At 37.5% G+C, this 18,967-nt stretch overlaps 1 protein-coding gene across 3 annotated transcripts; it reads right to left on the reverse strand.

Moving 5' to 3' along the window:
* Positions 1-11,012: 11,012 nt before the first annotated feature.
* On the reverse strand, positions 11,013-16,882 carry LOC142625570 (uncharacterized). 3 transcript variants are annotated; one of them, XM_075799205.1, is made up of 9 exons: positions 16,744-16,882; positions 16,470-16,601; positions 14,750-14,830; positions 14,585-14,673; positions 14,418-14,492; positions 13,197-13,258; positions 13,008-13,076; positions 12,301-12,558; positions 11,013-11,512 (listed from the first exon to the last, which is right to left on the reverse strand). In XM_075799205.1, the coding sequence occupies exons 2-9, from the start codon at positions 16,590-16,592 to the stop codon at positions 11,427-11,429; spliced, it is 843 nt and encodes a 280-aa protein (XP_075655320.1). In that variant the 5' UTR covers positions 16,593-16,601; positions 16,744-16,882; the 3' UTR covers positions 11,013-11,426. The 3 variants fall into 3 exon arrangements, with proteins under 3 accessions (XP_075655320.1, XP_075655318.1, XP_075655321.1); XM_075799203.1 differs by having other exon boundaries at positions 13,002-13,076; XM_075799206.1 differs by lacking the exon at positions 13,008-13,076.
* Between the last annotated feature and the right edge of the window lie 2,085 nt (positions 16,883-18,967).

Below are 18,967 nucleotides of genomic sequence, written 5' to 3' on the forward strand. Positions count from 1 at the left end.
AGCAGTCTTGATCGGCATGAACATGGTACATAAGATGGGCGGAAAGGAAGTTCACATGCTCTCGGATTCTCAATTAGTGGTCGGTCAGGTGACGGGGACCATAGAGGCTAGGGACCCCAGGATGCAAGAATACTTGACCGAGGTCAAACGTTTACAATCCAAATTTGATTCCTTTATCTTGTCCCACGTTTCTAGAAGTGGGAATACACATGCAGACTCCTTGGCTACCTTAGCAACGTCCTCGGCTCAGGGTTTGCCTAGGATTATCCTTGTCGAAGATTTGCTAGCGCCAGCTTTTACCACTGTTGGAGCAGCTCGAATCCATTTGATAAGACCTGGACCTAATTAGATCGATTCTATGATATCTTTTCTGAAAAACGACATTCTTCCCGATGACAAGTTTGAGGCAGACAAGATCCGTCGAAAGACACCGCGTTTTTGGTTGTCCGAGGATCAGAAATTGTATAAATGGTCTTTCTCCGGACCATATTTGTTATGCGTGCACCCCGAATCAACGGAGGCGCTTTTAGAAGAACTGTATGAGGGAATTTGTGAGAGCCATACTAGGGGAAGGTCTCTAGCTCATAGGGCACTGACTCAGGGATATTGGTGGCCCAATACGCAGAGGGAAGCTCAGGACTATGCAAGAAAGTGTGACCAATGCCAGAGGTTCGGTCCTAACATCCATCAACCCGGAGGAGTCCTTAACCCTCTCTCCAGTCCTTGGCCTTTCGCTTAATGGGGATTGGAAATAGTAGGACCATTCCCAAGGGCTGTGGGAAACAAAAGGTGGTTGCTTGTGGGGACCGACTACTTCACCAAATGGGTAGAGGCTGAGCCCTTGGCAAATATTAAGGATGTCGATTCCAAGAAGTTCATCTGGAAAAACATCATCACTAGATTTGGAGTACCACATACACTCATTTCGGACAATGGCGTTCAATTTGATAGTAGAGCTTTTAAGAAATATTGTGATGACATGGGCATCACAAATAGATACTCCACTCCAGCTTATCCTCAGGGAAACGGGCAAGTCGAGGCCGTTAATAAGGTTATAGTTAGTGGCCTCAAGAAAAGGCTAGACGATGCGAAGGGCAAATGGGTAGAAGAACTACCACACATTTTATGGACGTATCGAACTACGCCGCGCAGATCCACAGGAGAAACGCCATTCTCTATGACTTATGGGGCTGAGGCAGTGATACCTTTAGAGTTTGGCTTCCCCACATTGAGGACGAGTACTTTTAGCCCAGAAAATAACAACGGTCTCCTTGAGAAGAGCCTAGATTTAGTTGAGGAACAGCGAGAGACAGCTATGGTCCAAATGGCTTATTATCAGCAGAAGCTTAAACGAGGGTATGATGCCCATGTGAAGCTCAGCCCACTCGCGCCTGGGGATCTGGTCTTGAGAAAGGTTGTAGGTACTGCTAGAAACCCAGCCTGGGGTAAATTAGGACCAAACTGGGAAGGACCATATCAGATTATTTCTGTAGCAGGTATAGGGTCATATCGACTAGCTGATCTAAATGAAAGAGTTGTACAACGTCTGTGGAATGTAAACAACCTTCGAAGGTATTATTATTAATAAAAGGCACTTTTGTCATTTGTGGTTTAAATTATAAATGTATATGGATTTATCAATTAAAACTCTCGAAATATCAAACAGAAACTTGGTTATGTATAGTCCTCGGACTACATACCTAGTGAAAATTGATATCTTATTATTTGTTAAACAGAACCTTAGTTATGCCGGGTCCTCGGGCCTTCTACTTTGGGGAAATTAACATCTTAAGTTACTGTTCTGAAATGTCAAACAGAAACTTGGTTATGTATGGTCCTCGGACTACATACCTAGTGGAAATTGATATCTTATTATTTGTTAAACAGAACCTTAGTTATGCCGGGTCCTCGGGCCTTCTACTTTGGGGAAATTAACATCTTAAGTTACTGTTCTGAAATGTCAAACAGAAACTTGGTTATGTATGGTCCTCGGACTACATACCTAGTGAAAATTGATATCTTATTATTTGTTAAACAGAACCTTAGTTATGCCGGGTCCTCGGGCCTTCTAATTTGGGGAAATTAACATCTTAAGTTACTGTTCTGAAATGTCAAACAGATGCTTGGTTATGTATGGCCCTCGGACTACATACCTAGTGGAAATTGATATCTTATTATTTGTTAAACAAAACCTTAGTTATGCCGGGTCCTCGGGCCTTCTACTTTGGGGAAATTAACATCTTAAGTTACTGTTCTGAAATGTCAAACAGAAACTTGGTTATGTATGGCCCTCGGACTACATACCTAGTGGAAATTGATATCTTATTATTTGTTAAACAGAACCTTAGTTATGCCGGGTCCTCGGGCCTTCTACTTTGGGGAAATTAACATCTTAAGTTACTGTTCTGAAATGTCAAACAGAAACTTGGTTATGTATAGTCCTCAAACTACATACCTAGTGGAAATTGATATCTTATTATTTGTTAAACAGAACCTTAGTTATGCCGGGTCCTCGGGCCTTCTACTTTGGGGAAATTAACATCTTAAGTTACTGTTCTGAAATGTCAAACAGAAACTTGGTTATGTATGGCCCTCGGACTACATACCCAGTGGAAATTGATATCTTATTATTTGTTAAACAGAACCTTAGTTATGCCGGGTCCTCGGGCCTTCTACTTTAGGGAAATTAACATCTTAAATTACTGTTCTAAATACCAAACAGAAACTTGGTTAGGTATGATCCTTGGACCCCATACCTTGTTAAAATTGATGTCTGATTGTTTGTTGAATAAAATCGTGGTTAAATAGAGTCTTAAGTTATATATCTTTAAGTGTCAGGCAGAAATTTGATAAGGTAGGATCCTCGGACCCCACACTTTACTAGAATTAGCATTTCAGATTACAAGTCCTAATTATCACATGGGTTTGCAAAATGAGGTACTGCTTACCAGCTGAACCAGGTTAGTCTTTGTTAGGTTCTTGAACGCTTTACTTCACAAGGCGAATATGTGTATTGCTGTTTAAAGTTTTAATGGTTCAACTGCTGAAAGTGGACTTATTTATCTCATTCTTTCTTTTGCTGTGTGCTAATGAGAACTTTTATGGTAAGCATAAAGAGGAAAAGATGAAATAAACACAAAACAGATCAAAATCAAATAAAGCTGTCTTTCATTAATTATGTCGATATATATATCACTACATGGAAAATTCTAAGTACAAAAAAAGAAGCCCTGTGCATGACCCTAAGCTTTCAGAGGAGGGTCTTGCTGAGAAGTGCTGGTAGCCTCAGTGTCTTTTAATTCCAGCTCAAAGGAAGACAGAACTTGTTTTCCTTTGTCTATTGTAGTGGTTGGAGGAATGATAAGTTCCACACTTTGGCTCAGGCCCTTCTCGGCACCACCACTCCCTTCCTTCTCTTTGTTGGAACCTGAAGGTTCTTAAGGATCCGGAATGAGCTCTGGAATCACAGGAGGAAGAGCAGGAGGAATTGTTTCAGGGGCAGGAGCAGCAGCAGGAGCCTCTTCTATCTCCTGTATGTCTAGGGGAAGCCAAATGTTCTCGGACTTCCTCAACTCGGACGCTGAAGGAACTCCTGCTACGTTTAGGGCTTCCCCCCAGACCTGCTGACAGTATTCTCGGCACACGGCCGCGAAAGCTTCTGTCAGCTGGTCTTCCATTGCAGCTACCCCTTCCTTGTAACTTGCCTACTTTGTAGCCTCCAGAGAATGCTTGAAGGTGCTAGCTTCCTCCTTCAGTCGCGCAAGCTCCTTCTCCAAGTCTGAGCGTTCCTTCTGGGCTTGGGAGAGCTCATCATCCTTTTGATGAAGAAGCTTGCGCTGCCTTTCTACTTGAGTCCTCATTGTTCTCAGATTGGCCTCAGCGCCGTCTCTTTCTCTTTTTAAGTTGGCCAACTGAGAGGAGAGTCTCTCGTTTTCAACTAGGGCCTGGCCTAAAGACTTTTCAGTCTCCAGACGAATTTTCTGCTCCATTCCGGCCCTCTTCCGAGAATCCTCCACGAACTTCTCAGCAGCAAAGACCTCTTGAACGGCTTGTGACAAAGTATCAGAGGGTTAGGAGTAGTAAAACATTTACAAATAGCCAGATATTATAAAGAACAAAGTATGCGCACGGAGAGAAACATACCAGGGCTAAATCCCTTTTCAAAGAAAGGAATAGCTGAGGCTAGCTCATCTTCTCCAAGGCATCCATATCCTTGGGCAGCAAAAGGGAACGCTCCAACGCCTCGGCCAGATGGTGGGTGTGGTCTTGCTGAAGTGCCCTAATGCTAGACTGGCAAGAGATTGGTGCTCCGTCCAATCTCAAGTCAGGAGACCAGGTAGCCGGTGCTCGACTCACCTCGGCCATATCCCTAATTTCCCCACTTTCAACTGAACGGGCATGTCCTTTACCCTTGTCCAGTTTTTGCTGTGGGGCTTGTTGTGGTTGCTGTCTTGGCTTCTTCTATTTTTTGCCGCCAGCCTCCTCGGCCTTCCCCTTCCTTTTTTTCTTTGGCTCCTCAACTGGAGGTTTAGGATCAGCTGGAGGAAGGGGAGGTGGCAAGGTCGGAAGAGCTTGGGACCTTCCCGCTCTTTTTTGGGCGACTCTCTCGCCCCTCTTGGTTAGGAGGCCGCTAAGCACATCCATCTCTTCCTCCTTTGAATCGTCTTCGGGACGGGCAACTATTAAGCCTGCAACTTCGGAGGCCTCAGCAGGCTCTTCTTCCTCATCAGATAGCACGACAAACTGGTTCCCTCGGGGTCTTTCAACGTCCTTGAGTTGAAACTGGTCTATCTCGTCGTCCAACGTGTGTGAAGAGGATACTTGCTCATCCGGAACAGTAGTTGCTTGAAAGTGCGTCGAGAGAGAGATCGCCGCGATAGGTTGCATGTAGAGGATGGTGTTGGGGTCGTCGGGAATGTCGTGGTCAGCAAGAAAGCGCGGTCTTGCTACGTTTATCCTCTTACGCCTCCTATCCCCCGCGATAATCGCGTTTTCTATCTCCTGGAAGTTCAAGGATATTGGGTCGTAGCCTAGTATCAAGTGGGCCGCTCTAAGTTGCAAGTCTTCACTCACAAATACTTCTGAGCGCAGGATGCGGTTCAGATCAACAACGTTGCAGTGGCTCAAACGATGGCGCACAAGTTGTTTATCTGTAAGAAAGAATACCAACAAAGCCAAGTATGGTCAAATCTGCAATGCATATGAGAAATCGAAATGGATAATATGTAAAAGGAAATAAACAATAGAAATTTTTGAGATTGAAGTTCGGGGTAGAGAAATTAACTCCTAAAGAGTCACACCTGGGTTTCCCCATACGATTGGGCAGTGAGGGCCATCATGCCAGTTGCCTGAGGCGATGAGGTAGTCGTCCTTCATGCCTTTATTAGACTTAGGCAGACAGGAAATTAGCCTAACTACACTAGACCGTGATTTAATGTAGTAACCTACTTTTGTAAGTTTGTAACACTCATACATGAAGACGACGTCATGCCAAGTGAGGTTCAAGCTCATCTGCTCATTTAGAGCGTCGACACTTCCTAAGACCCTAAATACATTGGGTGCGCACTGGTCTGGGCACAACCTGTGATTGAGAAGGTATTCCCTAGTTACGCTTCTCATAGGGAGGGTCATCCCACCTTCTATGAAGGCAATCATGGGGATAATGACCTCTCCCGTTTTCCTAGAATCACCTATGGCTTCTACTGGACAGTATTTCAAATCCACATCTTTGGGGATATGGTATTTGGCTCTAAAGCCTTCCATCCCAGTGGCAATATCAACTAAACACTTAAATCTACCCATCTAAGAGAAAGGAGAGGGCAAGTTTTAAGAAGGAATATGGTTAAGTAGGAATCCGAGGATAGAATCCGAGGAGAAAAAAGAGTAGAGAAATTAAGGACTTACGAGTTTGTAGTTATGCGAGTTTCCACGGGTTTCTGGAGAGAAAAGATGATGATTGACGCTCTGATGTGATTGAATCCTGAAGAAATGAATGAGGGCGCAAATTTCCAAACGTCATGACGTACGGGAGGCAGCCTCGAAATTGGTTTCTTCCCGCCCAAATTTTCAGGAGGTGATGAGGACCATTGGATGTTCATCTCACCGTTGAACGTGGGGAATAGGGTGTAACTTGCAATCATAAATGCGCACGTTCTGGAAATCAAAGCGCCAAACGGCAATTTCTAGGAATGAAACGACCCCCACACGCATGGTGATGTACGAAACGTGTGACGGGAGTTCTATTCGGATCAAAACCTTATTTTTCTCCTCGAATGAGGAAAAATAAAGTTTTGAGGGGCTATTGTGGGGGCTAAAAGGACCTAAGTAAGTATTTGGGCCTTGGGCTTTGTTGATGGGCGCTAGTTTGCTTTAGACTAAAAGCCTCTTAGAACTGTAACTCGGCCCATGAGACGAGAGTCCGAGGATTCGTCCGAAGTCAAATATCTCCTCAGACAGACCCACGATGACCCTGGGATTCGCCAAAAAGACCAAGGCAGAGTTACGAAAAAACCGTTGGTTAAGAGGGGGATTTAAGCACCCTCCAGACACAACGGTGTGAGGGAAATATCTTATAGAAAGGCTGCTACCTCCACATTAAAGACCCTGCACCTACCACCCTGGCCGCATTAATGGGGGAGTGACCCCTGAGTAGTAGAAGTCAGTCTTCTTGCTATAATTTAAAGACTTCCAGAGGGTGGTGGATGGGACAGGTGGCTAATAGGGTGATTTGTGTGACACGTGAACAAAAAGGGAAGAAGAAGAAGTATTTAAGGAGGAAAGAGGGCAAAGAAAAAAGGGAGAGAAATATTAAGAACTGTGGCCTTTGAGAAAAGAAAAAGACAAATAATATATAATTTGTCCTCAGCTCACGTCCGAGGAAGTTTACTTTTCCCCGTTTGTCTTTTATTTGCAAATACTGTAATAGTCCAGCCTGTTCACCAAGTTTTGAATATCACTAAACTAGATTGCGAACCCACACTCTACAAATTTCATTGTTTAAGTCTAATTGGGCCGGAGCCCACGTGTGTTTTGGGGTCCAGGCGCAATTGTGCACTTACAATAATTAAAAAAATTTATTTGTTTACCCTTAAAAAAATTAGGAACACCCTCAACCAAAATTAGGAACACCCTCAAATAAAAAAAAATTATTTGTTTTACTTTCAAGCAAAAAAAAAGCCCAAAAAAAATTTTTGAACTGAAATCTGGAAAAAAAATGTAACAGAACAAGCCCACTAGGGAAAAAAAGCCCAACATCAATCCTAAATAACAGATTACAAACCCAATATAAAGAAAAAAAAAAACAACAAGGTAAAGCAAACCCAACATGGTAGCAAACCCACGGATTCTCAAAAAAAAAAAAAAAACCCAATATACGCGATTACAACCTAACCTAAAGAAACCAGAGCAACAGATTCATCAAGTAAAGCAAAACCGGAACAAAGCACATCAACGACAACAACCAACGGACAGTGCCTTCGCCTCAAGCAACGTTGCAACAGAGCACATCATTCATCACATCGGGCCTCAAACTTTAGCTCCAGAACCAGAACACATCGCGCATCGGAGATCGGAGATCGATCTTCCTCACCTTGACATGCTACTTGACGGCACCGCCCCTTAGCCTCAGGCCTCCCTGCTCCCTCAACCTCAAGGTATTTCTCTCTTCTCTCTATTTTTCTCTCTTACATATACGGGTTATTGGGTATTTGGGTTAATGGGTTTCTCTCTACTCTCTGTCTCAGTCTCTCTCTCTTTATCTGAAGAATAAAAGTGAAATGAAAATTATGAAATGAAATGAGTCTCTCTCTCTCTCTCTCTCTGGAGACTTTATCTGATATTCTGATTCTCCTTGAACAATTGATTGGCTGATTGCTTAGCTTTTTATAACTTTATTAATATTTATTGCCCCTATTTTTGGCTTTATTTGTTGGTGTTGGTGTTGGTGAGATACCATTAATTGTCTTTTAGTGTATTGTGATATGTGATTGTGAATTTATCTAATTAGCTCTTGTGATTGAGGGTCATGGGGCTTGTTTGTTGAGTGGGGGGTGGATGGTGGCATGAGGCCGGGATGGGATGGGATATTTGAATTGGGGAAAGTAAATGCACATGGGGTGTGTGCTAGTGCAACTAACAAAAAATAATTTAATTAACCAATAATTAATTGGAGGAAGCAACTAATAAACAATAATTAATAATTTAATTAACTAATACAGTATAAAAGACAAACAAATTAAATTATGTTAGGCTAAACAACAATTAATAATTTTATAATTAATAAAACAACAATATAACAAATTATAATTTATAAAATACAAAAAAATTAATGAAACAAATAAACAAAAATAATTAATAATTTTATTAATATTTCAAATTAACTTATAGTTTATTGTTTTTTTTTTTGGCTAGAATTATGGACAAATATTTGATAAGAAAACTACATAAAAGGCAATTGTAAACTTTATGTATTTGCGTGTTTTTTTATTGTTGTTGTTGTCAATATACAAATTTTTCTTTTTATTAGATTGTATAATTTATGCTTATTGAGGAACACTCTGAAAAAAATTCTTGGAGCCGCCACAGTAAGTAGGATACAGTTATGAAAGACTACAATTAGATTCAACTGGCTAAGTTAAAAGGTCAATAAAAACATATCTATATTACATATTCTTATTTTGATTCTAAGCGGGAATTGTAAACATATACTTAGGAATCAAATCTTTTGATGATTAGATAAATTTGCAAGCAATCTCTTAAGAAAACTTTCACACAAAACAGAAAAGGGAGGAAAAAATACATCCCTGATGATCTGAACTCCACAGCACATTGTCTTTTATAATCTTTTACCTCATAGAATGGCACACCGATTCTCACTGCACTTACAGAGCTCCTCCTCCGCTTTCTCTAAATGTTCTCTGAGAACGAATTCATCATTTGATTTCATTTGAGCTAAATGTGCTAGCTCTTCAGCTCTCAGTCGTGCAACTTGCTCTTTTGCCTATTGTTGCTCAAGCCTAGTGGTTGTCTCTCTAAGCTTTGTCCCGACCTACATAATAATGCATCATTCATTACTAGACAAATTAAAGTAACAATCCAAAAGTAAGTTTCTTGGCAAAGCAAGATTTGAACCTGAAAACTGAACACGCTACCACAAGCCCACCCACCTTACAGCTTATACTAATCATTTTCTAACTAAATCAAGGTCCTGTGACATACATAAGTTGTGAACAGCAGTTTCAAATCGTTTAGAACTTTAGATTACCTCACCAGATACATCTAGTTTTAAATCTTTCAAATCATCTATAAAATGGCTTCCAATATTCAAACTAAACAGGGCAAAACCATTACACACACACACAGAAAGATCTTTCAACTACTTCCGAATGACCAATTAATCCTTATGGATAAAAGAACAAGAAAGGGCAACCAGAACCAAATAATGAAGAGCATAAATTATAAGTTGCTTGAATGCAAAGAGAATGATATTAAATTATAAGTTGATCCTTATTATTTTCTTTCACCAAGAATCATTGATGTGGTAAACACCAAATACTATTTAACTCCTACTTCACCAACTTCTATGTTATTAACGAGTCCACATTCTCTAAAGTTCCAAACACACCAACTCAAAATGCAATTTATTATTTGTGAAATCAATGAAGTTGACACCAACACCATGTCATCATTTCACATTAATTGATAATATGATGTTCTAGATTGTTATTGAATTAATTGAGTGTTGTTGTGATGAGTCACATAGGTTTATGTGCCTGGCTTTATAAACAACTACAAGGAATCCCAGTTGTGACTAAACTAATCATTTCTAGTGGGTAGCACTCTACTTTGGGTCATTACGTGTAATCATCATGAGATTTTAGGAGTATGATATAACTGATAAGCAGACAGATTCAATCAAGGTCCACTTCAGCAAATATTCCACGTCTAAAATGTGTATAACTAGCAGAAAAGGAGGGTAAAATTTTTACTTGGAAAGCATATGCCCACTGTTGCTCGAGAGGCACTTAATCACAAAAGTCTCATGGAGCATAGGCGCAAAGCATAAAGCAAAGGTGGGCATGAACAAAGTAAAGCATGTGTTTTGGAGAATTCATCTAGGTCCTATATTAGCTAGGGATGGATTCAGCAATTATTGTGTTATATACACCTTGTGTACATACAATTTTTTTTTATTGGTAAGTCACACAAACCAGATAGGTCTTGAGTTGTGACCACATCACCTAAAATATGAAGGAGCAACTTATATTAACTTATGAAGCTTCACACTCGTGTCTAACAAGCAGATATAAGAACAAGATATGTTCTGCATAATTTAATCAAGGTGCCTGATAAGACATCTTTTAAGTAGCGTTTGGGATTAACATCATTTTAAGTAGTGTTTGGAACTAACACTTATAATTCTTATTTATTATTTTCATTTTTTACAAAACAAGAAAGACAAAATGTCAAATTTTTCAACACATTGTGCAGGTCACAACTAGTAATAATAATTAAAAATGTGTTACGTTCATAACATTTTCACAACAAATCACAAGTAATTAGTTGTTATTGGTTCAAATTTGAATTTATCACTGAAATTACTTTTTTAATTCAACAATAACAACTAGTAACAACCTGCCACTTAGAATTTGTTATAAAAATATTATAGACATATCATTTCTCTAGTAATAATTAAACAAATAAATATAGCACTAACTGGTGCTGTCCTTGTCTTATTCTATCATGAAGGGATTTTTTTTTTTTTTAAGCATCTTCGATTCACTTATCATTTCCACATAATCGCAAATAAATGCCTCAAATTTCTTCAAGTACCAAAGCTATGCAAATACCAGAATCTGATGTATCATTCAATTCAAGACAACTTTTTTCACAACTGGTTAATGTGACAAGCTATTGTTAAAACATCACTTTTAGATGAAAATTTTCAACATGCCTCCGACAGAAGAATAAAATTACTATTGTCTGGAGTTGCAATCTTTCCAAACCAAATCCAATTGGGCAAAGGAAAGTTGTTTAAAGCAATCAAACATATTAGGCATCAATTACATAAAAGTTTTGAATCAAGAACCATAAAAACCCAGTTCTATAGTGACGTTTTTTTTTTTTTGGCAACTCAGTTCTCTAGTAAGTTTAGCTTGCAACATCTATTTAACTTAAGAATGAAAGAATGTACTGCTATAATTCCTATCCAGGAAAAAAAAAATGTACAACCTTTTTTATAAAATCTTGGCCAGCAATAACTACGAAAATATTCCTAGTCCACAACCTACAAGAACAAAACTGCATGCCCATAATACTTGATTTGAAACAAGATACAAAGCCCACAAATATCAGCAAACTTCACTAAGATCCAAACAGAGCACACAACCACTCGTACTTCAACTCAGCAGCATAACACCACCCACTGCTCAATTTCCAGCTGCTGCTTGTGCTGGCCCATCTGATCTAGGATTACGACCACGTCCACGACCCCTTCCCCTGCCACGACCACGCCCTGCAAAACCACCACACATGTATTACCAAAGTACTCACAGCAAAATTCCATTAACCAAAAACCTAACAAGTAACGAATAACAAATTTAAAGAGCAATCAGCAAGTTGTACCCAGCAAAGGGTAATTTAAACAAAGCAGGTTAAATAAGAAAATGATGAACCACACCATATGTGCTCTTTTAGCAGGGGCTCTATGTTGCCTTTATCACTCGTATTGTATGAGTTGCTAATGAAAATCCTATTCTCCACAATGTTGTTACTGAGAACTACCATTTGAGTGACCAAGGTTTTGAAAGTTCCCCTTTCAATTAGATCTCATATCTCAGCTCTGTTAATTACATTTACTTTCCAAAATATTTATAATTATAGAATTTTTTTTCTAATCAACCATATTTTAAGACACAGCACCAAAAAGAACTAATTTTGATAAACATTTAGCATAAAGCATCTTAATTACAAAAGCTATAATGGCTTTAACAGACACTGCATCACGAATTATACATCAAACAAACAATGACATTAATGAGTGATCAGCTAGCATATATACCCAAAGGAAAGAAAGAACAGCTGAAATACACAACCCCCAGCCCCACCCAAAAATAGGGACCTTTTTCTTCAGCTCCAATAATAATATTCAAGAAACGAACCTCATCCTCCAAATGTTATCATTGGATCTCTCATGTGAAAATACGGTGCAACTTACGCATGAAATATAGCTTTTATCAGGATTTCCAGAAAATGGAAAATAAAATAAACAGAAGGTTAAAACTGACTATTCTGCATGCTTACCACGTCCTTGGGCAAGTGGTGCCTCTGATTCACCATAGTCATGGTATCCACCTGACTGCCCATATCCACCTGACTGGCCGTATCCACCTGACTGGCCGTATCCACCCACTTGGCCATATCCACCTGACTGGGCTCCATATCCTCGTCCTCGACCCTGGTAAAAACGGCCTCTTGCACGGCCACGACCTCTGCCGCCGAAACCACGTCCACCATCCCATCCATCGCCATTATTATACTCCCCAGGCCCATTATAATATCCTGCATGCAATAAAATGAAACAGATCACAACCAACAAGAAACTTTACCAATTTGTCAGACTTCAGAGTTCATTATGAATTATAACAGTCAATTCAAACAGCATGTTTCAGTTGATCATCCAGGGTATATAATTCTTGTTCAAGAACATTTTTGAAGTTATAACTTTAGAAAAACCTAAAGAAAGCTTGAAATAAAGTCTAAACTCTAAAGCCAAAATCTGTATGCATCATACGTCCAAACAAATGCTATGTGCAACACAATGGTTTAAAGTTGTTTTTGTGTGTGCGTGTATGGAAGGCTATTTCAAAAACAAGGATACAGTTAAAGGAAAATAGCTGTTTTGTTTATTAATACTTTGATATTGTGATAAAACAACAATAACAACTAAAATCATTTGCCCGCTAAAGAAACACATGTAACTCCAATAATGAGCAGTGGTATACCTCTACCTCTACCCCTACCCCTGCCCCAACCCCTTCCACGACCACGTCCCCTGCCTCGCATCCTAGGTGAGCCCTCTGCATTACATCAAATTAAAGATTATATATTTAACTACATCCGTAACAGCAACAAAGGACTTCAAACTATAAACATGTCCTGTAAATATAAAAATAAAAAATTAGATACTATCTCATCACCTCCTTCATCTTCATATTCATTTAATGGTTTCACTTGATCATCCGGAAGAGGAGGCTGGTATCTGCATAAAAGCAGATAAACCTAAATTTAGCACTATCCAATAAAAACCATATTCCAAATGGCAACAACATTTCAAATGCAGTTCAACATTTCCAGTTCACAAAATAGTGTTTCTTTGATTTCAAAACAAAGTAGTATTTCAGACTGTTATGAGAGTGTAAAATTGTATTCAGGCACCATAAAAGCGCATTTCAAATTATACATTGTAGGTCAAATTAGATGAAACTGACTACGAAGCACATAAACTATATACCGATACGGCAGATACATGGTTCTTTAATCGCTTCCCATGTTTCGGAGGAAATCACATGCAACACCATTTTCTAGTATGATTATATCCTCTTGGTAAAGTCTTTTTATACACAACAACAAAATATAATATACATGCTACCCACAAGGAATGGCCATGTATGCCATCTAAGTTATATCATTCCAAGAAATTTTGTAAGTCTCCTCCAACATAGTAACTTTGTCTTTTTTTTAAAGAGAAATAAAATATAAACATGGTCTATCTGCATACCACCAAAAAAATGAGTGCAATTTCTTTCATGCAAAGTAACACTTTTGACATGTGGCTGACCCCAATTAGTCTATTGAGGATAAATATTCAAACCCAAAGTTTAAAGGCCTGTTTGTTATTGTTGTATAAAAGTAACACTTACAAGTTACAACACGTTACAAATATTCAAAACAGGGGATAAGATATATCTTAATCTTTATCCTGAAAGTTTTAAATTTTAATGCATTAATGAGCCACACCAGGCAGCAGTCTGTTGCTGTGGCTCAGCTAAAAAAAAGTGACTAGATTGGAGATAGATTGAGTTTGTTGAGTTCATCAAGTAGGTTGAACTAGAATGAAAAACCGATCAGCTAAAATTATAGAGCTCAAATTTAATTCACAAACTAGTGCTGAACAAGACTTTTAGCCGGTTATCTTGGGCCAAGCTCAAATAACTTGATGCATTTGTAAGAATCTAAAATGATCTGTATCTTAACTCTTAACAATATGTATAATTTCAAAAACAGAACCAAATATACATATGTATAATCTAATGCACCAAGAAACATTGAAAAATTAATTAAAAATATGAGACGGATGAAGGGTGTGGGTGAGAGATTTTTCCTGATGTCAAAGAGGCATCCAAACCTAAATAACTTACCCAGTGGATGAAGTATCCAACTCCCTCTTTGAAAAAGTAATTGTGATCATTGAAACATGACGAGTGGTCTCCAGACTGAAACAGAATAGAAAAATAATTGCCCCCATATATAATAAAACTATAGCACTTGCATGAACTTGATAACAAAAAAGAGTAATTTTTCATACGGAAGAAGGCCTTCTTCTAGTGGTTCCCACGTGTCAGTTATATCAGTTGATCCAATTGAAGTATTTTGATGTAGACCAGCAATCCTTCTCTGAAAGGGGAGAAAATCGATAAATAAAGAGTTCTCAGAGAGAGATAGAGGGAGGGAGGGAGCACTGTGATCCCACCTTAATTAGTTCAGCAATCATCACAGTCTTATTAATTGCTCTGCCCATTGCTTTAAGGACAATTTCATTGGATCCTTTCTCCTGTAAAAAAAGGTGGGATAATTATAGAGAGAGAGAGAGAGAGAGAGAGAGAGAGAGAGACTTAAGGGTGAGTAGTACAAAATTGAGTAGAAGAAATTCGATTGTGTACAAGAAAAAAACATCAAAATCAAAGGCGAGCTGTTCGAGTCAAATTTCTCTTATGGGGAAAAAAAACATAATTTAGCAGGTAATAAAATAGACCAGCAAGTCATGTCAAATCTGGAAAATAATAAGTCATAACCCTGTATGGTAAAGATATCGTATGAATTTAAAGCACATCATTACTAACAAATTAATTCTCCAACAATTTCACAAAATAAATTCATCAAATCAAAATCACAGTAAGTATATCCATAATCCAGCACAGAAAACGTGAGGCAGCATCAAGTATCAAGGTCAAGAAGCTAAAGGCTACAATCCTTTCAGTTGACACACAGCTATTGCACCATTAGTTTTCTTGAAAATTTTATTCAATTAGCTACAAAACAAGCCATAAGTTAAGACAGTAAGGTAAACAAGGATTACATAAATTCCAACCAGAATCAAGTGAAGTCGAGCTCAATGGGTGACAAAACAATTAACATTTCCACATTCTTCCAGTTAGGCAAGACTCAAGGAAGTCTAAAAAAGTTTAACATGTATACAACATGTGTCATTGTTCGGTGCTAACACCAAAACACTAAATGGGTGTGCGTTTCAAGTTTGACTTTAAAATCGGATATCTAACCCCAAACAGTCTTATAAGAATCCATAGCCGACCCAAAGTTTTGAGACTACGCCTTTGTTTTTGTAGTTGATGTATATACATTAAAAATTAATTAAACAACTTCAATCCCTCAGAGAAATAACTCAATGTCGCAGGCGTATATTTCTAGGCACGTCTGTCATATTAGGTGTCATGCTGTAAAAAGTAGTTGATGACTTCAATTGCATGACTTCTAGGACACAAAGAGCTGTCAAATTCAAGTACTGCCAACACATACAACAACTAAAAAAGAGGCTGTTTCTAAAGCAAGAGGAAGACTCATTCATAGTAACAGTAGTGCAATCCCACCTAATGTCTTAATTAGTGGGACTCCAATAACACCCCCAAACAAGATCTCTAAGACATACATTCATATATAATAAATAAATCTTGTGATCTTTAATATATACTAAAAATAATGCCCAACCAACCAACCAATACCATCAATAGAGTTATCCTCTTCTTCTCTCTTTTTTGTTGTTCGGTGAAAAATTCCGGGGTTTAGCCCGGAGATTTCATGGGAAAAACTAACAATTTGCAATTTTTTTTTTTTAAATTATAATAAAAAAAAAACCCTACATCTTGGAGTAAAGTTTTTGACAACAATAACATTTCACAGAAATTTTAGCGAACAGCTCTCCTTAAAATCAAACTTTCATAGAAATCGCTGCGCTTTCAAACAGTTCATAAAAATCCAAAGAAATGAACACAGTATTTGAAAATCAGCTCTAGAAAACACAAAAAATAGAGAGAGATTGCTAGCAATTTGTCCATAAAACTTCAGAACACAATTAATCAAAGGAAATGCTTACAAATACACACATAAAACCAACAAATAAAATTAATTTTTAAGAAAGCGAAAGCGAAAGAAGAAGAAGAAGAAGAAGGAGGTACCTGGAGGAGAGTGGTGGCGTAGGTAATGTAATTTCTCATTCGGCCTTGCGTAGTGATTCGAATCTCGTTCTCGTTTATTGCAGTCTCTGCCTTTGGCTTCTCCACTCTCTGGTACCTATCCATCTCTTTTCACTTTTCACAACAACAAATCAGAAACTCCTTTTCATTCACTCACTCACTTTTTTGCTTTCTTGTTTTTTGAAGCAAGAATATGAAAAAACAAAAAACAAAAAAAAACCTAGGGTTAGGGTTAGAGAAAGAGACAAAGATTTACCTGTGTGTGTTTTTTGCTCTGAGAGAGAGATTGGGTTTTTGGGGTTTGGGCGTGTGTTGTGGTTTTTTTGGCTAATTTTGAATTTTACGGAGCGAGAAGTGAGGGTCGGGTGAGTGAGTTTTTAAGTTTGTATTTATAAGAGAGAGATGGATAGAGAGCAAAATAAGGTTAGCCAAGTAGGGCTTTCAAACTTCCATCACGCTCCTATCGCCGTCCATTCCGCTTTCTTATCAAAAAGCCCCCCGCTATATGGGCCTAAGGCCCAAAACTTGGTTTCCTATGATTGGACAACACCAAAATGAATTTACTAATTAAGCTTTGTTTATGAGTTGGTGTTGTAATGGGGAATATAATGGTGTTAGGAGGAGAGAAAGTAGATTAATATAAGAGATTTTTGACCCTTTAAGGTCTTTTAATGCCACTTTGATTTAGTGAAATTATTTGTTTATAAAAAAATCTCTCATGTGTCAAGCGCATGAGACTTGCCTCTCATAAGTAAGTAGATCTTACACGACTAGAGCTCACTTGCTTGTGAGAGGCTAGTCTCATGCGCTAAGCGCATGAGATACTTTTTACAAATGATTGGAGTTGACTAGGTTTTTATCTCGTTGAATAATAATAAAATAAAATAAACAACAAGAGTCATTAATTTAAAGACTTTAAAGTTAAATATAAATCTTATGTAGACTAATTGAAACCAAGCATGGGTCATTTATTTGTCATTCATCCAACATCATGTTATTTATCATGTCATTAATTAGCATGTCCTCTTCATTATTTCTATCCATGTTGTTTTAGGTGTTTTGTTAACTGTTCTTGTTTCATTACTTCGATCAATTCACTCCTCCTCGCTAGTTTATTAATTGCTTTCTTTTTACAAATAATAAAATCATCCCAAGTGATTTTTCTTCATGTTATTCTCAAACTTAAGTCATCTCATCCATGTCTTAAAACAAATTTCTTAAATTTGTTTCTTCATTTAAAGATCATAACTATTATTAGAAACAATTAGGGTATATCTAGCACTAAAACAACATAAAAACGAGGCATGTTCTCCAACCATACTTTTGGAGCTCCACACGAACTGCAATAAAACAAACTGCAATATCTAACTATTCTCAAAATCCTCTAGAACTCCTTCAACAAGCAACCATGCATTGCAAAAGAAGTTTGTTTGCATCCCAACTCTATCACAGTCTTCAATATCAAATCAAAAATTCAAAAATCTATGCAAAAATATAATGGTTTCCAAAGCACCGAACACGAAGGAGCTCAACATTGCACCGAGTTTATCCTGTCTCTTCTTGTATTTCCATATATCAATCTTAACAATATTTAACTAATAACGTGATTCAAGTAATGTTTTATACTACCTCGATTCCAAGGGATGTATCACTTATAAAAAATCAAGCTTCATAAACAAGAGGTCAATAATACTTCATTTTCTTTAGAGTCACTCACTTGATTATATATATATATATATATATACAAATTCAAGTTCAACATACAAAGCAATTTTTATTTTATTTTCGTGTTAAAAAATTATAAGTCAATGACATAGTTTCTCAAAAAAATAGACATTGTTTGCTTTTCTTTATAAAAATAAAATTTGCAGAGCCACTTGATGACCTGGGGGACCTTGCCCCCCAAAATTAATATCTTAAATAATTAGAAAATTTTTAAATAATCTTATCATTTTGGCCCCTCATACCTAATAATATACATATTTAAGAAAGTCTAAAAATAAACATAATTTTCATTTAAATAAAATACAATCCATCAATACATATGTCAACCAATATCTTTAAAATGAACACATAGATATTTTAACAATTATCTCAACAAATAAAAGGGAAAAAAATACTAATTTTCATAACATCAAGGGCTTACTCGTACCACAACATAGAAAAATTGAAAAGTCAAAAACTTTGTTAATGTGCCGCACCGTCCCCCACACAGTTGCAAAAACATTTTGTCAATCTTGTCTTATGATTGTTTAATTTTAGTTAAATAAAATTTTGTTTATAGCACATATTGAGTTATAAAGTATTGTACATTACTATGTTATATTTCATACCAAAAAAAAATTATATATAACTCTTTCAAAGATAAATTTTTGACTCTGCCACTGCTCTACTCATCGTGTTAAGAACATTATTACACAATGACATTATTTGCTCTATATATATATATATATATATATATATATATATTTGTTATAGAA

The sequence above is a fragment of the Castanea sativa genome, chromosome 2 (assembly GCF_040712315.1).
Source record: "Castanea sativa cultivar Marrone di Chiusa Pesio chromosome 2, ASM4071231v1".
Classification (NCBI taxonomy): domain Eukaryota; kingdom Viridiplantae; phylum Streptophyta; class Magnoliopsida; order Fagales; family Fagaceae; genus Castanea; species Castanea sativa.

Bases quoted from the DNA above. Each gene is read 5' to 3' on its own strand.
- LOC142625570 (XM_075799203.1), bottom strand. From the start codon at position 16,592: ATGGATAGGTACCAGAGAGTGGAGAAGCCAAAGGCAGAGACTGCAATA. The intron at 14,493-14,584 runs GTATGAAAAATT...ATTCTGTTTCAG, and splicing joins CTAGAAGAAGGCCTTCTTCC to TCTGGAGACCACTCGTCATG. The intron at 12,559-13,001 runs GTATACCACTGC...TATTGCATGCAG, and splicing joins GGGTAGGGGTAGAGGTAGAG to GATATTATAATGGGCCTGGG.